The sequence below is a fragment of the Cajanus cajan genome, chromosome 7 (genome assembly GCF_000230855.2).
Source record: "Cajanus cajan strain Asha chromosome 7, NIPB_CcT2T_4, whole genome shotgun sequence".
In the NCBI taxonomy this organism is placed as follows: Eukaryota; Viridiplantae; Streptophyta; class Magnoliopsida; order Fabales; family Fabaceae; genus Cajanus; species Cajanus cajan.
Window position 1 is genome coordinate 57,329,462 of NC_138523.1, and position 20,237 is coordinate 57,349,698.

At 34.5% G+C, this 20,237-nt stretch overlaps 4 protein-coding genes across 4 annotated transcripts; all 4 read left to right on the top strand.

Moving 5' to 3' along the window:
* LOC145950096 (UPF0481 protein At3g47200-like) lies at nt 1–9,303 on the top strand. The gene is made up of 2 exons (XM_083061027.1): nt 1–538; nt 8,579–9,303. The coding sequence occupies exons 1-2, from the start codon at nt 1–3 to the stop codon at nt 9,301–9,303; spliced, it is 1,263 nt and encodes a 420-aa protein (XP_082917153.1).
* A 3,947-nt stretch (nt 9,304–13,250) lies between these two features.
* On the top strand, nt 13,251–14,408 carry LOC145950097 (uncharacterized). Its single transcript, XM_083061028.1, has 2 exons — nt 13,251–13,440; nt 13,930–14,408. The coding sequence occupies exons 1-2, from the start codon at nt 13,251–13,253 to the stop codon at nt 14,406–14,408; spliced, it is 669 nt and encodes a 222-aa protein (XP_082917154.1).
* LOC145950098 (uncharacterized) lies at nt 13,764–15,301 on the top strand. Its single transcript, XM_083061029.1, has 3 exons — nt 13,764–14,881; nt 14,973–15,109; nt 15,197–15,301. The coding sequence occupies exons 1-3, from the start codon at nt 14,461–14,463 to the stop codon at nt 15,299–15,301; spliced, it is 663 nt and encodes a 220-aa protein (XP_082917155.1). The 5' UTR covers nt 13,764–14,460.
* A 223-nt stretch (nt 15,302–15,524) lies between these two features.
* Nucleotides 15,525–16,668, top strand: LOC145949639 (uncharacterized). Its single transcript, XM_083060231.1, has 2 exons — nt 15,525–16,352; nt 16,462–16,668. Exon 1 carries the CDS (start codon nt 15,545–15,547, stop codon nt 16,340–16,342), a length of 798 nt encoding a protein of 265 aa, XP_082916357.1. The 5' UTR covers nt 15,525–15,544; the 3' UTR covers nt 16,343–16,352; nt 16,462–16,668.
* Nucleotides 16,669–20,237: the final 3,569 nt, after the last annotated feature.

Sequence of the window (20,237 nt, forward strand, 5' to 3'; positions counted from 1 at the left end):
ATGAGCACGAAATTAGATGAGAAGCTTGTCCAACTAAAAACGGCTGAACAAAGATTTGATAAGAACATAATTTCAACTCACAAGATCCAAAGGGTACCTGCTTTGTTGCGACGTAATGAAAGGTTTGTGAAGTATTGTACGTCAAGGATGATATCATTTGGTCCCATCCATCATGGTAGTGAAATTCTAAAGGAAGGAGAGCATTATAAACTTCTGTGGACATCAAAGTTTGTTGCAAAATACAATGAAAATCAAGATTCTGATGAAGTGACACACGTTTTGCTTAAAAGAATAGAAGATAACATGGAAGAATTAAAGAAAGAGTTTGCTGATGACGTAATATTGGACGTAAAAGACCTTGCTTGGATGTTGTTTGTGGATGGATGTTCTTTGCTTCATTTCATGGAAAATATTGATGATCAACGTCCAGAAGCCCTAAACCTTAAGCTTCACCAATTATTGGAAATTTGGAGAGATACATCATTGTTGGAAAACCAACTTCCAAGGAGATTACTTGAGATGCTAAGCAAAAAGGAAGGTTGTAACACCTCAGTTTTTATTCCACTTTTATTTATTTATTTTAATTGAGGGTATTTTGGTAATTTTATAAAGATGATAGGGGTGATTTAGTAGCTTGGAACGGGCTGTTCCGGAATTGGAACGGGCCGTTCCAAACTACCAAAAGGTATATAATTTAGTAGCTCGGAACGGGCCGTTCCGGAATTGGAACAGGCCGTTCCAAACTACCAAGTTGTGTGTGAGTTAATAGCCCAGAACGGGCCGTTCTCAAGGTGGAACGGGCCGTTCCAGACTATTAAATATGCCTTTAACCCTAAATGAGAACGGGCCTGGAACGGGGCGTTCCCAAAATTATAGCCGTTGGGGCTAATTAATGCACACCAGAACGGGCCGTTCTGGTTTTGGAACGGGCCGTTCCGGCGTAAAAAGCCTATAAATAGAGCTGTTTGCCACTCCCAAAAAGCACACCTCTCATTTTTTATTTCTTTTCTTCTGCTCTCTCTCTTCTTTTCTCTCCTTTTTGCTTCAGACCGAGGGGAACCCAACGAGGGGGACCAACCAGATCTAGTGTAGATTCAGCTTCTTCATATCCAGGTACGGGGGAAAAAGAGAATTATTTATATATAGAGTTACATGAGGGAATTGGGTAGAGGAAGAACCCCTTAGAATTATGAGTAATTTTAGAAATATTTCTGTTTGAAGAATTATTGGCATTATTTGATTCTGTATATATTTAGGACAATAAATATATAATTTGTTAGTAAAAATGATGCTCTAGAAGGGAGAACAAAATTATAGAAAAGTGCTTGTAGGTTAGGTTTTGGAAAAATTGGATTATTTCTGTTTGAGGAATTAATTATACCATTATATTCTGTATGTGTCGAGGATTAGAAATATATATTTAAATCGTAAGAATGATGATCTGGGAGAGAGAACAAAATTGTAGAAAAGTGCCTGTGAGCTAGGTTTTGGAACAATTAGGGGTTTTACTGTTTATGTTGAAATTATATTAAATTGGTAATTCCGTTGTTTATTATATTAATTTATGAATATCATTGTTATATTATTTGATAAAAATTGATGATTTAAATGTGAATTACTTGATACGTGTGAAACCCATTATTTTGGACATATCTGATATATGTATGAAATTAAATTATGAGATGTTGTGTGGAATGTGAATGAGATGTGGTTGTGGTTCTTCACACCTATGACCAGGGGTGAGCAGGGCCCAAGATTGTTACATGAGTATCGTGACCTTGGTTAACATGTCAGGGGTGAGCACAGCCCTAGATTAGGGGTAACGTGACCTTGGCATAGTATTATATCAGGGGTGAGCACGGCTCTGGATTGTTACGTGGGTATCGTGACCTTGGTTAACATGTCAGGGGTGAGCACGGCCCTAAGATAGGGATAACGTGACCTTGGCACAGTGTTATATCAGGGGTGAGCACGGCCCGGGATTGTTAAATGGGTAGCGTGACCTTGGCATAGTGTGAAGTGCAAGATTTGTGATGATTGGTTTGATTGAGAATTATGACGTGATGACAATGCATGATTGATTGAAATACGATATGTTGAAATATTTACGAATATTAAATAATATATTGTGTTTTCTTATGTGCTATATATATAGATGTTTTCTTTTCTCACCGTGCGATTTGTGGATATTTTAGGTGAGGAAGATCTGGCTACGAGTGGTATCTAGAATGCCAACGGTTGAATTATCGGGATGCTCTGATATCGCCAAGCTTCCGTGGGGGTTATAATCCTGATGGAGCTGCTGACTGGATTTTTGAAGTGGAAAAGATATTCCAAGCTATGGGATGTCCTTTGATACAGAAGGTGACTTTGGCTACCTTCATGCTTTCTGGAGAGGCTGGCATCTGGTGGCAAGGTGCTCTGCAAAGAATGATAGCTGCAGGTACCCATGTGAACTGGGAGAATTTCAAGCAGCTATTCTTGGAGAAATACTTTCCCCGAGATGTAAGACATAAGAAACAGGTGGAATTCCTTGAATTGAAGCAAGGAGAAGATTCTGTGGCTGATTATGTGACTAAGTTTGAAGACTTGGTTAGATTCTGCCCTATGTATGATGGTGTGGGCAATGAGGAGGAAAAATGTGTGAAGTTTGTGAGTGGTCTTCGCCCTGAGATTAAACAAGTTTTCAATTATCAAGGGATCACTCACTATCATGAATTGGTAAACAAGTGCCGAGTATATGATGAGGACAACCGTGCTAGGGTAACTCATTATAAGAGTGGAGGACCCATGAGGAATAATAAGTTTGGTTCATCTGGTAAGGGTAAACCTTACACCAAGTTTGCCAGGAATTCGAGTTCTAAGGTGAATAATCAAGGTTTTGTGCAACAAAGAAGCCAAGTTCCCACGGCTAGCCAAACTTCTAGAGGAGGGAGTGTGGGTTCTATTTCACACTACAATTGCTACAATTGTGGGAAGCCAGGTCATAGGGCATATGAATGTCCGTTACCTAGAGAAATAACGTGCTTCAAATGTCAAGAGAAGGGACACAGAGCTCGTGATTGTCCCAAGAACAAGACAACAGAGGTTGGAGGGAGTGCTAGCAAACCTCGAGCGACAGGAAGGGTGTTTGCCTTGAGTGGTGCTGAAGCCTCGCAATCCAAAGACTTAATCCAGGGTATTTGTTTCATTAATGGAACTCCTCTAATTGTTTTATATGACTCTGGTGCAACTCACTCTTTTATATCACATGCGTGTGTGTCCAAATTAAAATTTCCTATTTCTTCCTTGTCTTTTGAGTTAATAGTAGAGACACCAACTAGTGGTTCAGTGTCTACTTCTGAGGTCTGTTTAAAATGTCCTTTGATTATTGAGGGTAGAGATTTCATGGTTGACTTAATTTGTTTGCCTCTAAGCCAGCTAGATGTTATTCTGGGTATGGACTGGTTATCTTCCAATCATGTCCTTTTGAATTGTGATGATAAATCTATTGTCTTTGGTGAGCCTGTTGAAAAAGTGAGTAAGGATTATTTGACTGCCAACCAAGTTAAGGTATCTTTAGAAGAGGATGCCCAAGTGTACATGTTGTTAGCTTCTTTGAATTCTGAGAGTAATTTTTGGTGAATGAACTATCTGTTGTGTGTGACTTTTCGGATGTCTTCTCTGATGATATGAATAGCTTACCACCTAGAAGAGAAGTAGAATTTTCCATAGACTTAGTACTAGGTACAGGACCTATTTCTATTACACCTTATAGGATGTCACCCGTAGAGTTAGTGGAGCTTAAGAAACAAATATAAGACTTGTTGGATAAGGGGTTTGTGAGGCCTAGTGTATCACCTTGGGGAGCACCCGTACTATTAGTTAAGAAGAAGGATGGTAGTATGAGATTGTGTGTAGATTATCGCCAGTTGAACAAGGTGACCATTAAGAATAAATATCCATTGCCTAGGATAGATGATCTTATGGACCAGTTGGTGGGTGCTTGTGTATTTAGTAAAATTGATCTTAGATCGGGGTACCATCAGATTAGAGTTAAGGATGAGGATGTACCTAAGACAGCATTTAGGACTCGTTATGGACACTATGAGTATCTAGTAATGCCTTTTGGTGTGACAAATGCTCCTGCAATTTTTATGGATTACATGAACCGAATTTTTCATCCGTATTTGGATAAATTTGTAGTTGTCTTCATAGATGACATACTAGTTTATTCCAAGACTAAAGAGGAGCATAAGGAACACTTAAAGGTAGTACTTCAAACTCTCAGGGAGAGACAACTTTATGCCAAGTTGTCTAAGTGTGACTTTTGGCTAGAGGAGATGAGTTTCTTAGGACATGTGATTTCAAGTGGAGGTATAGCAGTAGATCCATCTAAAGTTGAGGCGGTGCTTAAATGGGAGACACCTAAGTCAGTTAGTGAGATTAGGAGTTTTCTTGGATTGGCTGGATATTATAGAAGATTCATAAAGGGATTCTCTAAGTTAGCATTACCCTTGACAAGTTTAACTAGGAAAGGAGTTGTGTTTGTATGGGATAGTAAATGTGAGAATAGTTTCCGAACCCTTAAGGAGAAGTTGACTAGTGCACATGTTTTAGTGTTGCCTGACCTTAGTAAGACTTTTGTGGTTTATTGTGACGCTTCTAAGATGGGTTTGGGTGGAGTGTTAATGCAAGAAGGAAAGGTCGTATCTTATGCATCTAGGCAATTGAAAATACATGAGAAGAATTACCCCACCCATGATCTTGAATTAGCAGCTGTGGTATTCACACTTAAGATTTGGAGACATTATTTGTATGGTTCAAAATTTGAGGTATTCAGTGATCATAAGAGTCTTAGGTATTTATTTGACCAAAAGGAATTAAATATGAGACAAAGGAGATGGTTAGAGTTCCTTAAGGACTATGATTTTGATCTTAGTTATCATCCGGGTAAAGCTAATGTGGTGGCTGATGCATTGAGTAGGAAATCTTTGCATTTGTCTTCTCTTATGATTAGGGAGATGGACCTTTTGGCTCAATTTAGAGACTTGAGTTTGACTTATGAGGTGACCCCTAGAAGTGTGAGACTAGGTATGACTCGGGTGACTAGTGAGTTGTTGAGGGAAATTGGAGAAGCACAGTTAATGGATTCATTTCTAGTGGCTAGACGTGATGCTATAGGACAAGGTGTTAGAGGAGAATTTACCTTGGATGTAGATGGAGTGTTAAGATTTAAAGACCGAGTGTGCGTGCCTAGTGACCCTATACTTAGACGTTTGATCCTAGAGGAAGGTCATAGGAGCAAGCTTAGTTTTCACCCAGGAGCAACTAAGATGTATCAAGACCTTAGGAAGATATTTTGGTGGCCTAGGATGAAGAAAGATATAGCTGAATTTGTGAGTGCCTGTTTAGTGTGTCAGAAGGCTAAGATAGAACATCAAAAACCTTCAGGACTACTTCAGCCTTTGAGTATACCCGAGTGGAAGTGGGATAGCATTTCTATGGATTTTGTAGTTGCTTTGCCTAGGACTAGGAGAGGGCATGATTCTATTTGGGTTATAGTTGATAGGTTGACTAAGAGTGCTCATTTCTTACCTATTAACATTAGGTATTCTCTAGAGAGATTGGATGGACTGTATATTGATGAGATTGTGAGATTGCATGGGATACCATCTAGCATAGTTTCAGATAGAGACCCTAGATTCACCTCTAGGTTTTGGGAGAGCCTACAACGAGCTTTGGGGACCCAACTTAGACTTAGTTCAGCTTACCACCCTCAAACTGATGGTCAGACTGAGAGGACTATTCAATCTTTAGAAGATTTGCTTAGAGCCTGTGTGTTGGACCAAGGGGGTAGTTGGGATAGTCTTTTACCTTTGATAGAGTTTACCTATATTAATAGTTACCACTCTAGTATAGGTATGGCACCTTATGAAGCCTTGTATGGTAGGAGGTGTAGGACCCCTTTGTGTTGGTGCGAGCCTGGTGATAATATTATCTTAGGACCTGAGATTGTGCAACAAACCACTGATAAGGTTAGATTGATACAAGAGAGGATGAGGACAGCTCAGAGTAGACAGAAAAGTTATGCTAACAAGAGAAGGAAGGACTTAGAATTTCAAGAAGGTGACCATGTGTTTTTGAAAGTCACTCCGTGGACTGGGGTTGGTAGGGCATTGAAATCCAGAAAACTTACTCCTCGATTTATTGGTCCTTTCCAAATTCTAAAAAGAGTCGGTAGTGTTGCCTACCAAATTGCTTTGCCTCCTAATCTATCAAATCTCCATGATGTCTTCCACATTTCCCAACTTCGGAAATACATCCATGACCCTTCGCATATGATTGAGTCGGATCATCTTGAGGTTAAGGAGAACCTAACTGTGGAAGCTGCCCCGGTGAGAGTCGAGGATCGAATGGTGAAGCAACTTAGGGGTAAGGAAATTCCTTTGGTGAAAGTTATTTGGGGAGGAGCTGCACCTGAAAGTGCTACTTGGGAGTTAGAGGAGAAGATGAAAGCTTCATATCCATTTTTATTTGCTTCAGGTAATTTCGAGGACGAAATTTCTTAAAGGAGGGGAGAATTGTAACACCTCAGTTTTTATTCCACTTTTATTTATTTATTTTAATTGAGGGTATTTTGGTAATTTTATAAAGATGATAGGGGTGATTTAGTAGCTTGGAACGGGCTGTTCCGGAATTGGAACGGGTCGTTCCAAACTACCAAAAGGTATATAATTTAGTAGCTCGGAACGGGCCGTTCCAAACTACCAAGTTGTGTGTGAGTTAATAGCCCAGAACGGGCCGTTCTCAAGGTGGAACGGGCCGTTCCGGACTATTAAATATGCCTTTAACCCTAAATGAGAACGGGCCTGGAACGGGGCATTCCCAAAATTATGGCCGTTGGGGGTAATTAATGCACACCAGAACGGGCCGTTCTGATTTTGGAACGGGCCGTTCTGGATGTATTTTTTAGCCACGTTTTAAGGGTCTGGAACGGCCCGTTCCGGATTTGGAACGGGCCGTTCCGGCGTAAAAAGCCTATAAATATAGCTGTTTGCCACTCCCAAAAAGCACACCTCTCATTTCTGATTTCTTTTCTTCTGCTCTCTCTCTTCTTTTCTCTCCTTTCTGCTTCAGACCGAGGGGAACCCAACGAGGGGGACCAACTAGATCTAGTGTAAATTCAGCTTCTTCATATCCAGGTACGGGAGAAAAAGGGAATTATTTATATATAGAGTTAGATGAGGGAATTGGGTAGAGGAAGAACCCCTTAGAATTATGAGTAATTTTAGAAATATTTCTGTTTGAAGAATTATTGGCATTATTTGATTCTGTATATATTTAGGACAATAAATATATAATTTGTTAGTAAAAATGATGCTCTAGGAGGGAGAACAAAATTATAGAAAAGTGTCTGTAGGTTAGGTTTTGGAAAAATTAGATTATTTCTGTTTGAGGAATTAATTATACCATTAGATTCTGTATGTGTCGAGGATTAGAAATATATATTTAAATCGTAAGAATGATGATCTGGGAGAGAGAACAAAATTGTAGAAAAGTGTCTGTGAGCTAGGTTTTGGAACAATTAGGGGTTTTACTGTTTATGTTGAAATTATATTAAATTGGTAATTCCGTTGTTTATTATATTAATTTATGAATATCATTGTTATATTATTTGATAAAAATTAATGATTTAAATGTGAATTACTTGATACGTGTGAAACCCATTATTTTGGACATATTTGATATATGTATGAAATTAAATTATGAGATGTTGTGTGGAATGTGAATGAGATGTGGTTGTGGTTCTTCACACCTATGACCAGGGGTGAGCACGGCCCGAGATTGTTACATGAGTATCGTGACCTTGGTTAACATGTCAGGGGTGAGCACGGCCCTAGATTAGGGATAACGTGACCTTGGCACAGTGTTATATCAGGGGTGAGCACGGCCCTAAGATAGGGATAACGTGACCTTGGCACAGTGTTATATCAGGGGTGAGCACGACCCAGGATTGTTAAATGGGTAGCGTGACCTTGGCATAGTGTGAAGTGCAAGATTTGTGATGATTGGTTTGATTGAGAATTATGACGTGATGACAATGCATGATTGATTGAAATACGATATGTTGAAATATTTACAAATATTAAATAATATATTGTGTTTTTTTATGTGCTATATATATAGATGTTTTCTTTTCTCACCGTGCGATTTGTGGATATTTTAGGTGAGGAAGATCTGGCTACGAGTGGTATCTAGAATGCCAACGGTTGAATTATCGGGATGCTCTGATATTGTGACATCGGGGCAAAAAGGATTTTTAGAACATAGGTTTTTATTGTAAATGTTATTTTGAAAATAATTTGAAAACTCTTGCGTTTCATTTTTTGTTATTGTGGTTATTGATGGTTATTGAAGGATAATTTTTTAAGATTCTCATGTGAACCCTTTTACCGAAATTGAAAAATTTATTTATAAGTTTTTATTATTACAATATATATGTTGGGGTAGTAAGGGTGTCACAAAGGTCCCGAGTTGGAAATTTTATTTTCCAATCATTCTGACTTCGGTGAATCCAAACGTTGTGGCACAATAGATGTCATTGTCCAAAATCCTAAACCAATTCATATACTCGATTATAGTCGCTCATTATTCCTAAACCAGCAAGATGATGGTGATGAAGACAACAATTTTCAAATAGACCCAAATGCTGACAATTGGTTTACTTATAAGAACATACGAGATCTAAAAAGAGCAGGGATTCGGATGACACCAAATTCGTCCGCAGAAAATTCATTTGCATGGAATGACATTCATTTCAAATCTAAGTGGATTAGTGGGGAATTGAGACTTCCAATATTTCATTTCAATGATAACACGCTCTCTTTTTTTCCAAACCTCATAGCGTATGAGATGTGTCCAGATGCTCGTAGCAACTATGAATTTTGCTCGTTCATTTCATTCATGGATTCATTGATTGACAATGCTGAAGATGCGAAGGAGCTGAGATTAAGTGGTGTATTTTCAAACTTACTCGGAAGCGACGAAGACTTGGCCAATCTCTTCAATGAATTGGGTGATGATCTGCCAACTAAAATGTATTCTGACTGGTGCCACAATAATGTTGTGGCCTTCAGCAAGAAATATGTTGCTGTTAAGCAGCAAATTGAAAAGCATTACAGAACTAAGTGGAAGACATGGTTGGCTGAAGCTTACAATACTCATTTCAGTACCCCCTGGACTATAATTGCCTTTTTTGCTGCATTACTAATTGTAATTCTTACTTTTATCCAAACCTTTTTCACCATAGATCCCAAATGATTCATGATATGCATCTCATGTATTTGTTGGTATAATAAGCTTTTCATGTGCCCTGCAAATAATAAATGATTGAAAATGCAGGAGCAAGAATTGTCTCATACCCGTGTGTGTTTATTATGTATGTATAGTATAGTAAGCTCCATGTGTGACCCGCAAATAATAACATTTTAGTTTGGAGTGAGCTGTAATTTTTCAGAAAAATAATGCGTTTACATGTCCTTTATGATGAATTGTTGATTGGATCCATATAATTTTGTTCTCGTCATCTGTAGATACTATATGCATTGGAAAAAGTGGACTCTGTAAATTTCAGACGATAGGTTTAAGACAATAAACAACGACTATGTAAATTTGGTCAACTAAAACATGGTTACAGATATACTATATTTTTATTACATTATACATTTAATATATTAAACCTTTAATAAAAAATAACATGTTTTATTATATTAAAGAAATAACAATAATAAGATATATTATATTTTTATTTAATTTATTTTTATATTATCAACTTTTATAAAATATTATACAAATAACTTTAAGGATTAAAAGTAATGTATCTCCAAATTAAAAGGATAAAAATAAATTAAAAATTAGAATAAAATTTTGAAAATTTTTTAAAAAATCAAATATATATTTTACCCTTTTTAAGTATAATGCATAAAAAATTAATAATAAAGATAACAAACTATTATAATCGTATCATGTTATATTTAAATAACAAAAATATATATAAAAGATGATAATTTTAATTTATTTTTAAAAATAACATAAAAATTATATTGTATAATTTTTATAAATAAAAAAAAAATTGACTTGACAGCTGATTATAGCAAACGACTTTTGAGCCGAGTAAATGTGTAGAATCTTGCCATAACAGAATAAAGATAAAGTTATTATTGACAGTGAAAGGACAACAACCAATGACTCTCCAAACCAGAAAACAAAACCTAATTTAATTAATGATGCTATACCTATGATTAGTTAAATGAATTTCATTATAAGGCTTAAGGTTATAAAGAAAACATCAAAATCAAATTATATCATCCAGTGAAACCTAAATAAAGCTATAATTACAAGTTACAACTCAATGTTTTCACATGTGGAATTAAAATAACTATTTATACAGCAACAAAAGGAAAACGCATTAATTACAGGACTATATTTATATATTTGCCCATGTACTGTAATTGTTACTTGCAAGTTGAATATTTACCTTTGTCCTGGTACCACTACTATAAATATGTTATTTACCCAAGAATTTTCATGCGAAAAAATATTTATAGAAAATTATTGTAAAAATTCTTGTAAATATAAATCTCTAATAAATTATTACAAATATTTTTATGGTTTTAAATTTGCAGAAAATTTTTGCAAATTTTACTACAAAAATATTAATTATATAAATTTTTTGTTGCAAATAAAAATTTTTAAAAAAATTTGCAGGATTTTTTTTATTTTCCTACAAATTTTATTTTAAATATAAATTTGCAAGTAATTTATTTTTTTTGAGTAGTATTTCCTGCCAATTTTTTTATTTATGATTATTTTTATTAATTTAAAAATTGAAAATATTTTTGACTCAACGTAAACACATTTCCGTCTTCCTTCACTGTACTGATTGCATTCACCTCCGCAATACTATTTTTCTTCATCACCGCCGCACAACACTTCTTAAGTAAGTCACCTCCGTAACCTCCGCACCTCCGTAAATGTAACCTCCGCACGCCACTCACTGTAACACTTCTCTGAGCTTTTCCTCATCACCTCCACTGTGCCACATCCACAACATTTCTCTCATTTTCTCGTTCCGCATAACATTTGTTAGGGTTTTTGTTTTCTCTCCTTTTCCTAATTTTTCTCACCGCACAACGCTTCATTTTTTGTGTGCTTTTGAATGTAGATTTGAAGTACCAACTCAATGAGATAGAAGACAATGCTTGTAATCTGAAAAATGTAAAAGCAGATGTTGGCTGGAGGTAAGATGTTGGTTGGATATGTGTCTCGTTTATTGATTGCATACCTTATTTTAAACCACATTTTTGTTTGTTAAGAGCTAGCTAGGATTTGATTTACACCAGTTTTCTGCAAATTTAGCGTTCAAAGATAGCTGAATTGGTTTAGTGTCGGATTCTCAATTAGATGGTTAAAATAACCCTGTTGAACGCACGGGTTATGTTAAGAAAATAAATGCAAATGATTGGGTGTTAAAATGTTCCTACCACACATTCAACCAGGGTTCTAAATTGCGGACCGCATCACGCATTGCGGCCGCAATATTGCGGTTGCAGCCCTATCCGCAACGGCATCAGACCGCAATTGCGGTGAGACCGTAAATCACAGATTTTTCCGTAGCGTAACGGTGTTGCGTCCGCAACACCTCCGTTTTGAATCCGCAAACGACAAGAACAAGGAATCGTTTTTAAAAAAGTAACTTTTTTTTTAAAAAAAAGCTAACTTTCGGGAAGCTTTTTCAGAGAAGAGAACAAGGATTCAGAGAATATATTCAGATCAATAATGGTTCAAAGTTCAAACTTTGACATAAAAGATGAAAAACAAAGCATAGAAGAGGAACTCGGAACTCGGAACTTAACTTACACTTGCATTCGGAACTCGGAACTCCCTTGTATCTCTACCAAGAAGAGGAAGCTTTTGTTAATCGTAAGTTTTCTGCCTCTTCCCTGTTTCTCTTTGATTTTGGCTTGAAATGCTTGAATGTTGCGGTGAATATGGATTCTGGAGTAGTTTGGGACTTTGGGGGAAGAACGGCGCATGGAACCAACAAGGCAGCAACCCTTATGAAATAGGATAGGAATGAAAACCTAGAAATTGATTTTAATTAATTTTTTACTTAGTGGACGCGGGCCTTCTACTGAGTTTGGGAGAGTCACTGGTACATGAAAAAAAGTTAGGTGGTTTGGGTACGTGGGCTGTACGTGGCCTAATGAGAAATTTATTTTAATAAAATTTTTTAATTAATGAGTGTACATGGGCCTTTAGTGAGATTAGGAGACTAACTGGTGCATGAAAAAAAAAATTAAGTGGTTTGAACGTGGGCCTTGGTACTATTTATTTTATGTAAATTACGTTTTATATCTTCTGTGTTAAATAATTTATTTTATGAAAGTTTTGTTTAACTATTGATTAATTCTTTTAAAAAAATTGAAATTTAATTTAGAAATGAAAACAATAATGATGAATTATAAGCTATATGAAAAAATATCAAGAAACACTATTCTAAAAGAAAAATAACTAAAAATAATTTAATTAAATAGTAGTCCTTAAAAATATTTTTGTAGAAGATAATTATATATATATATATATGACTTATAATAAATAAATATTTTTGCCTATATAAATTATTGAAATTGAAATTAATTTGTCATAAATAAATACTTTTACTATATAAATTATATTTTTAAATTTATAATAAATAATTTATATTGTGATATAAAGTTGTTTTTAATTATTGATAATTTATATTTTTAAATTTATTTTTATTTCTGCACACCTATAATTAACAAAAAATGAAAACAATCTTACGTGAATAGAAAAATGTTATAATTAATAATAGTTTAATTTATAATTAATAATAATTTAATTTAATTGATATAGTTTAGTTCAAACTCCTAGAACTATAGTACACTAATCTAGATAATAGTTTAGTTTAGTTTAGTCAATATTTATTTTAGTTCAATTTAGTTTAGTGAACTATTTATTATAGTTTAGTTTAGTTTTCTTCTAGTTTAGTTTAGTTTAGCAATATTTTGCAATATTTTTATATATAATAATATGTTTAGCCTAATTATATGTATATCACTATTTGGTTGTTTATATTTATTTTTATTATTATGTTAATTTATTAGTCATTGTTATGAAGTTCGAAATATAACTTAATTATTGATTGATATTATATTTTCAAAATTTTATACAGATATATATACACAATGACATCAAATGAAGAATTTCCTATAGGAAGACTCGAAGGTGCTCCAAGCGACGATATTGGATGGCATTTTGGAGTACCTATAGCAGGAAATCGCAACAATGTCCAATGTAAACTTTGTCAAAAGATAATAAGGGGTGGCATTACAAGATTGAAGCAACACATAACACATGATAAAGGTCAAGTAGCAGGTTGTCCAAGAGTCACGTCATTTGTTAGGGAGAATATGATGAAACTTCTCAAAGATAAAAAAGAAAAGAAAATTGACTTTAGAAAAAGAAAAGAAGAATTTGAATCTCGATTAAGAGAAGATGATGAAGAAGATAGTGACGAGGAGATGATGATAGCTTCGCAACAAAGCATTAGATCACAACGTGAGTGGGAAGATAGACAACGATTCAGACAACAAACAGAGGGATCTAATAACATCTATGAATCAGGTGGAAGCTCTCACATGAGTGTTAGTCAAACTTCAAGAAAAGAAGATGCTACTTTTGTTTTATGATCTACAAATGTGGATCTTGTGAGAAGTAAAAGTATGAAACAACCAAAAATAGGTGGGGGTCTTATGAAAACATTAAAGAAAAAGCTCGGAGAAGCGGTAAGCAAGTTTATAATTTATGAACGCTTACCTATGAATTTATCAAATTCTCCATGGTTGCATAATTTGATTATTGCAGCAGCTGAGGTAGGTCCATCAGTTAAATGCCCTACACCTTATGAAGTTTCTGATGTGTATTTAGAAGCTGAATATAAAAGCATGCAAGAATGGATAAGCAAGTTGAAAACTACATGGAAGGAAAAAGGAGTAACAATAATGTGTGATGGTTGGACAGATAGTGTAAATCATACACATATTATGAATTTTCTAGTGTATTGTAGCAAGGGAACAATTTTCTTGAAATCTATTGATGCTTCTAATGTTGACAGTAGAAATACTGATTACTACTTTCAGTTATTGGATAAGGTTGTGGACGAAGTGGGAGAAGAATTTGTAATTCAAGTTATTACAGATAATGAAAAAGCACTTAAAGCAGCTGGTCAAAAGTTGATGGAAAAGAGACAACATTTATATTGGACTGCATGTGCAGCACATTGTTTGGATCTTTGTTTGGAGGATATAGGAAAAAAAAAAGAATGTGCAAAAGTTATTAAGTGATGCAAAAGTTGTAACAACTTTTATCTACAATCACACATGGATTGTAAATCTCATGAAAAAATACACTGGAGGTAGAGAAATTGTTCGTCCTGGTGTTACCCGATTTGCAACACAATTCTTACAACTTCAAGCAATTGTGCAACAAAAGCAAGGCTTGAGGAACATGTTCAACTCAGAAGAATTTAGACGATCTAAATTTGGAAGAGACAAAAATGGATTGGCATTTGAAGCAAGACAAATTGTTATTGGCAATGATTTTTGGAGCAAGGTTAATGATATATTGAAGGTATTTGAGCCTTTAGTAAAAGTTTTGAGGCTAGTTGATGGTGATGAGAAACCAACAATGGGTTTTATATATGAGGCAATTGATCGAGCTAAACAATCAATTCAAAAAAGTTCTCGTTATTATTCTCAATACCAAGAAATAATTGACAAGCGTTGGAAATTCATGCATTCTGATCTTCATTCTGCTGGTATGTCATTGTAATTTTACGTTTATTATATAAAGCAATACATTAATACATACAATTATAGATACATATTGATTAACTATTTATTTTTTAGGGTATTTTCTTAATCCACAATTTCAATATGGAGTTGAACATGGATCTGATGTGTATCGAGAGACATTTGAAGGGACCAAAAAGGTCATCATGAAATTGGAGAGAAACATGGATGATCAAATTAAAGCTTTAAACTCGGTTAGTAATAAATAATTATATTTTGTTTTTTAAAATTATTGTTATATAACTATGTATTGATATCTTATACAATATAATGTTATATAGTTGGTATTGTTTAAAGACATGGGTGAAACATTTGCTACACCTCAAGCTCAAAGAGCTTGGTCTAGAATGAATCCAGGTAAATATAGTTTCTTCCTTTCTCAATAAATAAATGTATTTTTTTATAAATAATAACTTTTTTTTGCTTGATCTCTTAAAAAGCTGAATGGTGGTTGATGTTTGGTTCATGCTCTCCTGAACTTCAACGTGTGGCTATTAAAGTTTTAAGTCAAAAAACTTCAGCCACAAATTGTGAAAGAAACTGGAGTACGTTTAGCTATATTCATACAAAGACAAGGAATAGGCTTAAGTACAAAAAAGTTGCAAAAACTTGTCTTTACACATTACAACATGAAATTGAAAATGAGGCATCAAATGAGAAAAATTCAAGAAGAAATTGAATCAAGTTTCAATCCAATTAATCTTGATTATATATTTCGAGAAGATGATCCATTATCTGCATGGATAGAAGAAAGAGAAAATCCACTTTTAGATGGAGTTCAAAATTCAGAGTGGTTGCCTCGAATTGATACAGATGATGAAGATGTGGAAGGTGGAGATAGTGATAATGATGGTGGTGACTTAAGCCCACCAAGTAATAATAGTGGTGATGATGGTGTTGATATTGAAGGTGAAGAAAATGATGGTGAGGATGATGAGGATGAACAAAGACAAAATGATCCATATCAAGAGACTCCATATAATAGGCGTGACACAAATCTGGTAATTGATTTCACTACTTCTATGCCAGGTATGATTCCTCCTGATCGTTCATTTTCAGGTGATAATAGAAGAGATAATTCACGAGTTAGAAGAGGAAAAAATAAACAAAATGTGTCATGTCAAGATTCTTCATCTTCTCATATTGAACAAAGTTTTAGTGAATTCAATATTGATGATTCTTCAGAAAGTAGTCAAGGGTACTATCCACCATTAGTTTATCAACATCCTTATTTTAATGCATACAATCAATATGGAAGTGACCAAGTTCCCTCATACCACCAACCATCAATGAATTATAATGATCTTTATTATCAACAACAAAGTGGTGGATTTTTTGATTATGTTTTTGGACAAGGAGCCACACAAGGGGATAGCCAAAGCGAGAGTGCAGGCTATGATCATCCTCGTCACTCTACTATGTGGTAATAAGTATCATGTGAGTTATAAATTTATTATATATATAATTTTTCACTTGTGAAAAAAAATTCATGCTTTTTATAGTTTTACAATATTATTAATAAAAATTTCATATTTTTTCCTTGTAGTGAAATGCATCTCTGAAGGGTGGCATTGCTTCTCAGATAATTGATGACAATGAAACTTGTGGGCAGTCATATTATTTTATATCAAACCATGTCTTTTTTTCTTTCTTGTCTATTTAAAATTTGTCTAAATGTGTACTTTTAAGATTTTTATTTGCGTCAATGAGACAATTTGCTTTTGAGATATTCTGACAAATATTGAGTAGGAATTAATCTAACCACTATTGTGTTTCTCTTACTTTTAAATTAATTTTAAAATAAATAAAATTATTCATTAAAATAATAGGATGTTTTAAAAAAGGAATAAAAATGTATAACTCTTTAAAAATAAAACATATATCAATAATTACATTTTTTTATATTTAGTGCAAATAATTAATAATTTCACACCGCAACAGCCGCAATCCGCATCGCAATACTCGCAATACCTGCAACCGCAGTAACTGCAACCGCGACTGCAACCGCAACCGCAACCGCGACCGCAACCGCAATTTAAAACCATGCATTCAACTTTCTTATTTTAATGTAACAAATAACTGATCACTATAATTGATGCCAAATGCAGCAAAAGTAGGAAAAATAAGGAATTAAGGATGTCATTAGCATTGTTGCCTAAAAGCTCTGAAAAGATGAAATAGGTTTATACCGGAACGGAGACGTTAGGCTCAGTTAAAGCAGTAACCTGCTTGTGAAAAATTGACTTACAGGTAGAATAGATAGTTCAGTGATACCTAGATCAGGATGCCAATAAGTCATACACAAAAACACCGCCAATTGCTACTACATAAAATAGGAATAATGATAAGATTTTGCATTTTAAAATTAATAGTGTCACTAACTCTTGGGATCAATCAAAACAGGATGATACTGATTCCTAGTTCCCACTTCATTTACTGGGGCCCTGGGGGCTTCTTTATTTTAATTGTTTACTGAGAAGCTCGGTGAAGGTTGAATGGTGTAGCGCATAAATTTTAGTTCCTCATTCCATGCTCATCATGCATGATGAATCTTCACCTCATGCATCAAGTTATTTGGTACTTAATTGTTAATTAACTGTTATAATGATGTATTAATTGATGATGTGATTGGCCTAGTGCTCTGTGAATTTTATTCAGATTCATTTTACATTTTTTGGAGGCTATGATAGGACTAAGACTTAATTCAGAATGTCATTTGTCATTATTTGATAACACATTATGTTTCTCAAAGGTGATCATATTCAACTTTCCTCACAACTTAGCATTATTTTCTTCTATCCATTATTGACTAACGAGTATTTTCATATGCCTGGCTTATTATCAATATTGCATTACCTTCTTGCAATTATTTTATTTGTCAGGCATATTTGATATGATCTTTACTTCTAACAGAGCAAGGTTATAGTGTTGTACTCCCAGAGAAATTACAAACAGGAAAGTGGAACGTCTACAGGTATAACTCTTCCAATGTTCTTGTCTCAATTTTTATACATCATTTTGGACCAAAGGCTTGACCAACTAAAAATAGCAGAACAAAGATTTGATAAAATGAATCAAATTTCAACACCCAAGATCCAAAGGGTACCTGCTTTGTTGCGACGTAATCAAAGGTTTGTTAAGTATTGTTCATCAAAGATGATATCATTTGGTCCCATCCATCATGATAATAAAATTCTAAAGGAAGGAGAGCATTATAAACTTCTATGGACATTAAAGTTTGCTGCAAAATACAATGGAAATAAAGATTTTGTGGAAGGAGCTCAAGTTTTGCTTAAAAGAATAGAAGATAACATAGAAGAATTGAAGAAGGAGTTTGCTGATGATGTATTATTGGAAGGGAAGTATGATGACAATTACCTTGCTTGGATGTTGTTTGTGGATGGATGTTTTTTGCTTCATTTCATGGAAATTAAATATTGATGAGCAGTGTCAAGAAGTACTAAACCTTACGTTTGACCAACTAATGTATTTTTGGAGAGATACACGTTTGTTGGAAAACCAACTTCCAAGGAGATTACTTGAGATGCTAAACGAAGGACCCAAGTTGGAATTTTAATTTTCCAATCTTTATGAAATCCAAACGAAATAGAACAATATCTGTCTTTGTCCAAAATCCTAAACCAATTCATATACTCGATTATTATGGCTCAGCATACTTTCACCTGAAAAGTTGATCAGCATTGACATCTACCATGAAATGGGGATAAATACAATCCTAAAGCAACAAGATGATGGTGATGAACACAAAATTTTTTAAATACATCCAAATATTTGGCCTACTTATAAGAACGTGCGAGATCTAAAAAGAGTAGGGATTTGAGTGATACCAAATTCCTCAGCCGAAGACGCATATGCATATGGAATGGCATTCATTTCACATCTAAGTTGTTTAGTGGGGAATTGAGACTCCCAATACATAGTTACACCGATATGGCGCCCTATTTTTTTCGAAACCTCATAGCGTATGAGATGTGTCCAGATGTACGTTGCAAATATGAATGTTGCTCATTCATTTCATTCATGGATTCATTGATTGACAATGCTGAAGATGTTAAGGTGCTCAGATTAAATGGTGTATTTGAAAATTTGCTCGGAAGCGACGAAGACTTGGCCAATCTCTTCAATGAATTGGTCATGATTTGCCAACTAAAATGTATTGTGACAGTTTCCCCACTGATGTTGTGGCCTTCAGCAAGAAATATATTTTTGTTAAGCAGCAAATTCAAAAGCATTACATCAATAAATGGAAGACGTGGTTGGCTGAAGCTTACAACACTCATTTCAATACCCCATGGGCTATAATTGCCTTTTTGGCTGCGTTACTAATATTAATTCTCGCTTTTATCCAAACCTTGTTCACCATACATCCTAATAATGATTCATAATGCATGCAGGATGAGTAGTCTCAACTCTCAAGTGTGTTAGTATAATAAAGTCTCCAAGTCCATTTGCTTTGCAAATAATAATTTTTAGGATTGGGACCTATCAGATTTTGTGTTATCAATCCAAGCTTAGTACGAGATCATGAACATTTGTATGACGCTATTGAATTTGTTGTGTGTCTATTAAACTGATTGCAAATATCGAGTTATGCTACAAAAATGTTATTGAATTTGATTCCTGAAATCGTTTACAAAAATAATACTTATAGTGTTGGAGTCCTCATCTACATTAACTATTTCAAAATTAAATAAAGCTTGAGTTCCAAACTATTGAGAAAAATAAAATTTACTTAGAGAAATATGTCAATGAAAAAGCACAAAAAGGCTCCTCCTTAAATTTATATACACATGATTGTCTTTATTGATATAGAGATCTTTTGGGTGGTATCCAAAAGCAAAATTGTGAGGGCTAGACTCAAAACGGACAATATTTTACCAATGTGAAAATGTGAAAACATTTGTATGTATATGATAACCTCCAATACACTACAAGTAATATCAGAGTCGATTGTGTAATCAAGTGACCGACTCAATAGACACATGGATCCAAGTAACATGGAGGGTTAGGAGACATATTTCATTCATGATGAAGCGACGATGCAAGTACTTAGAGCGTGACTCAATTCTATGAACCACATCATTCAAGCCATTGTATGTCAAGTAAACTCTAAATAAATATATTTGATAAGTAACTCACCAATCACCACCTTTCTACCGGTTGTTATACTACTAGCTAGCTATCTTATTTTTATTGAATATGTCAAAGCTAACAACAAAATACAAACGATTAAGCAACATGTTTATTCGAGAGTTGTGGAATATATAGATCCATAGCTTAATCACGTTGGGTTGTTTTAGT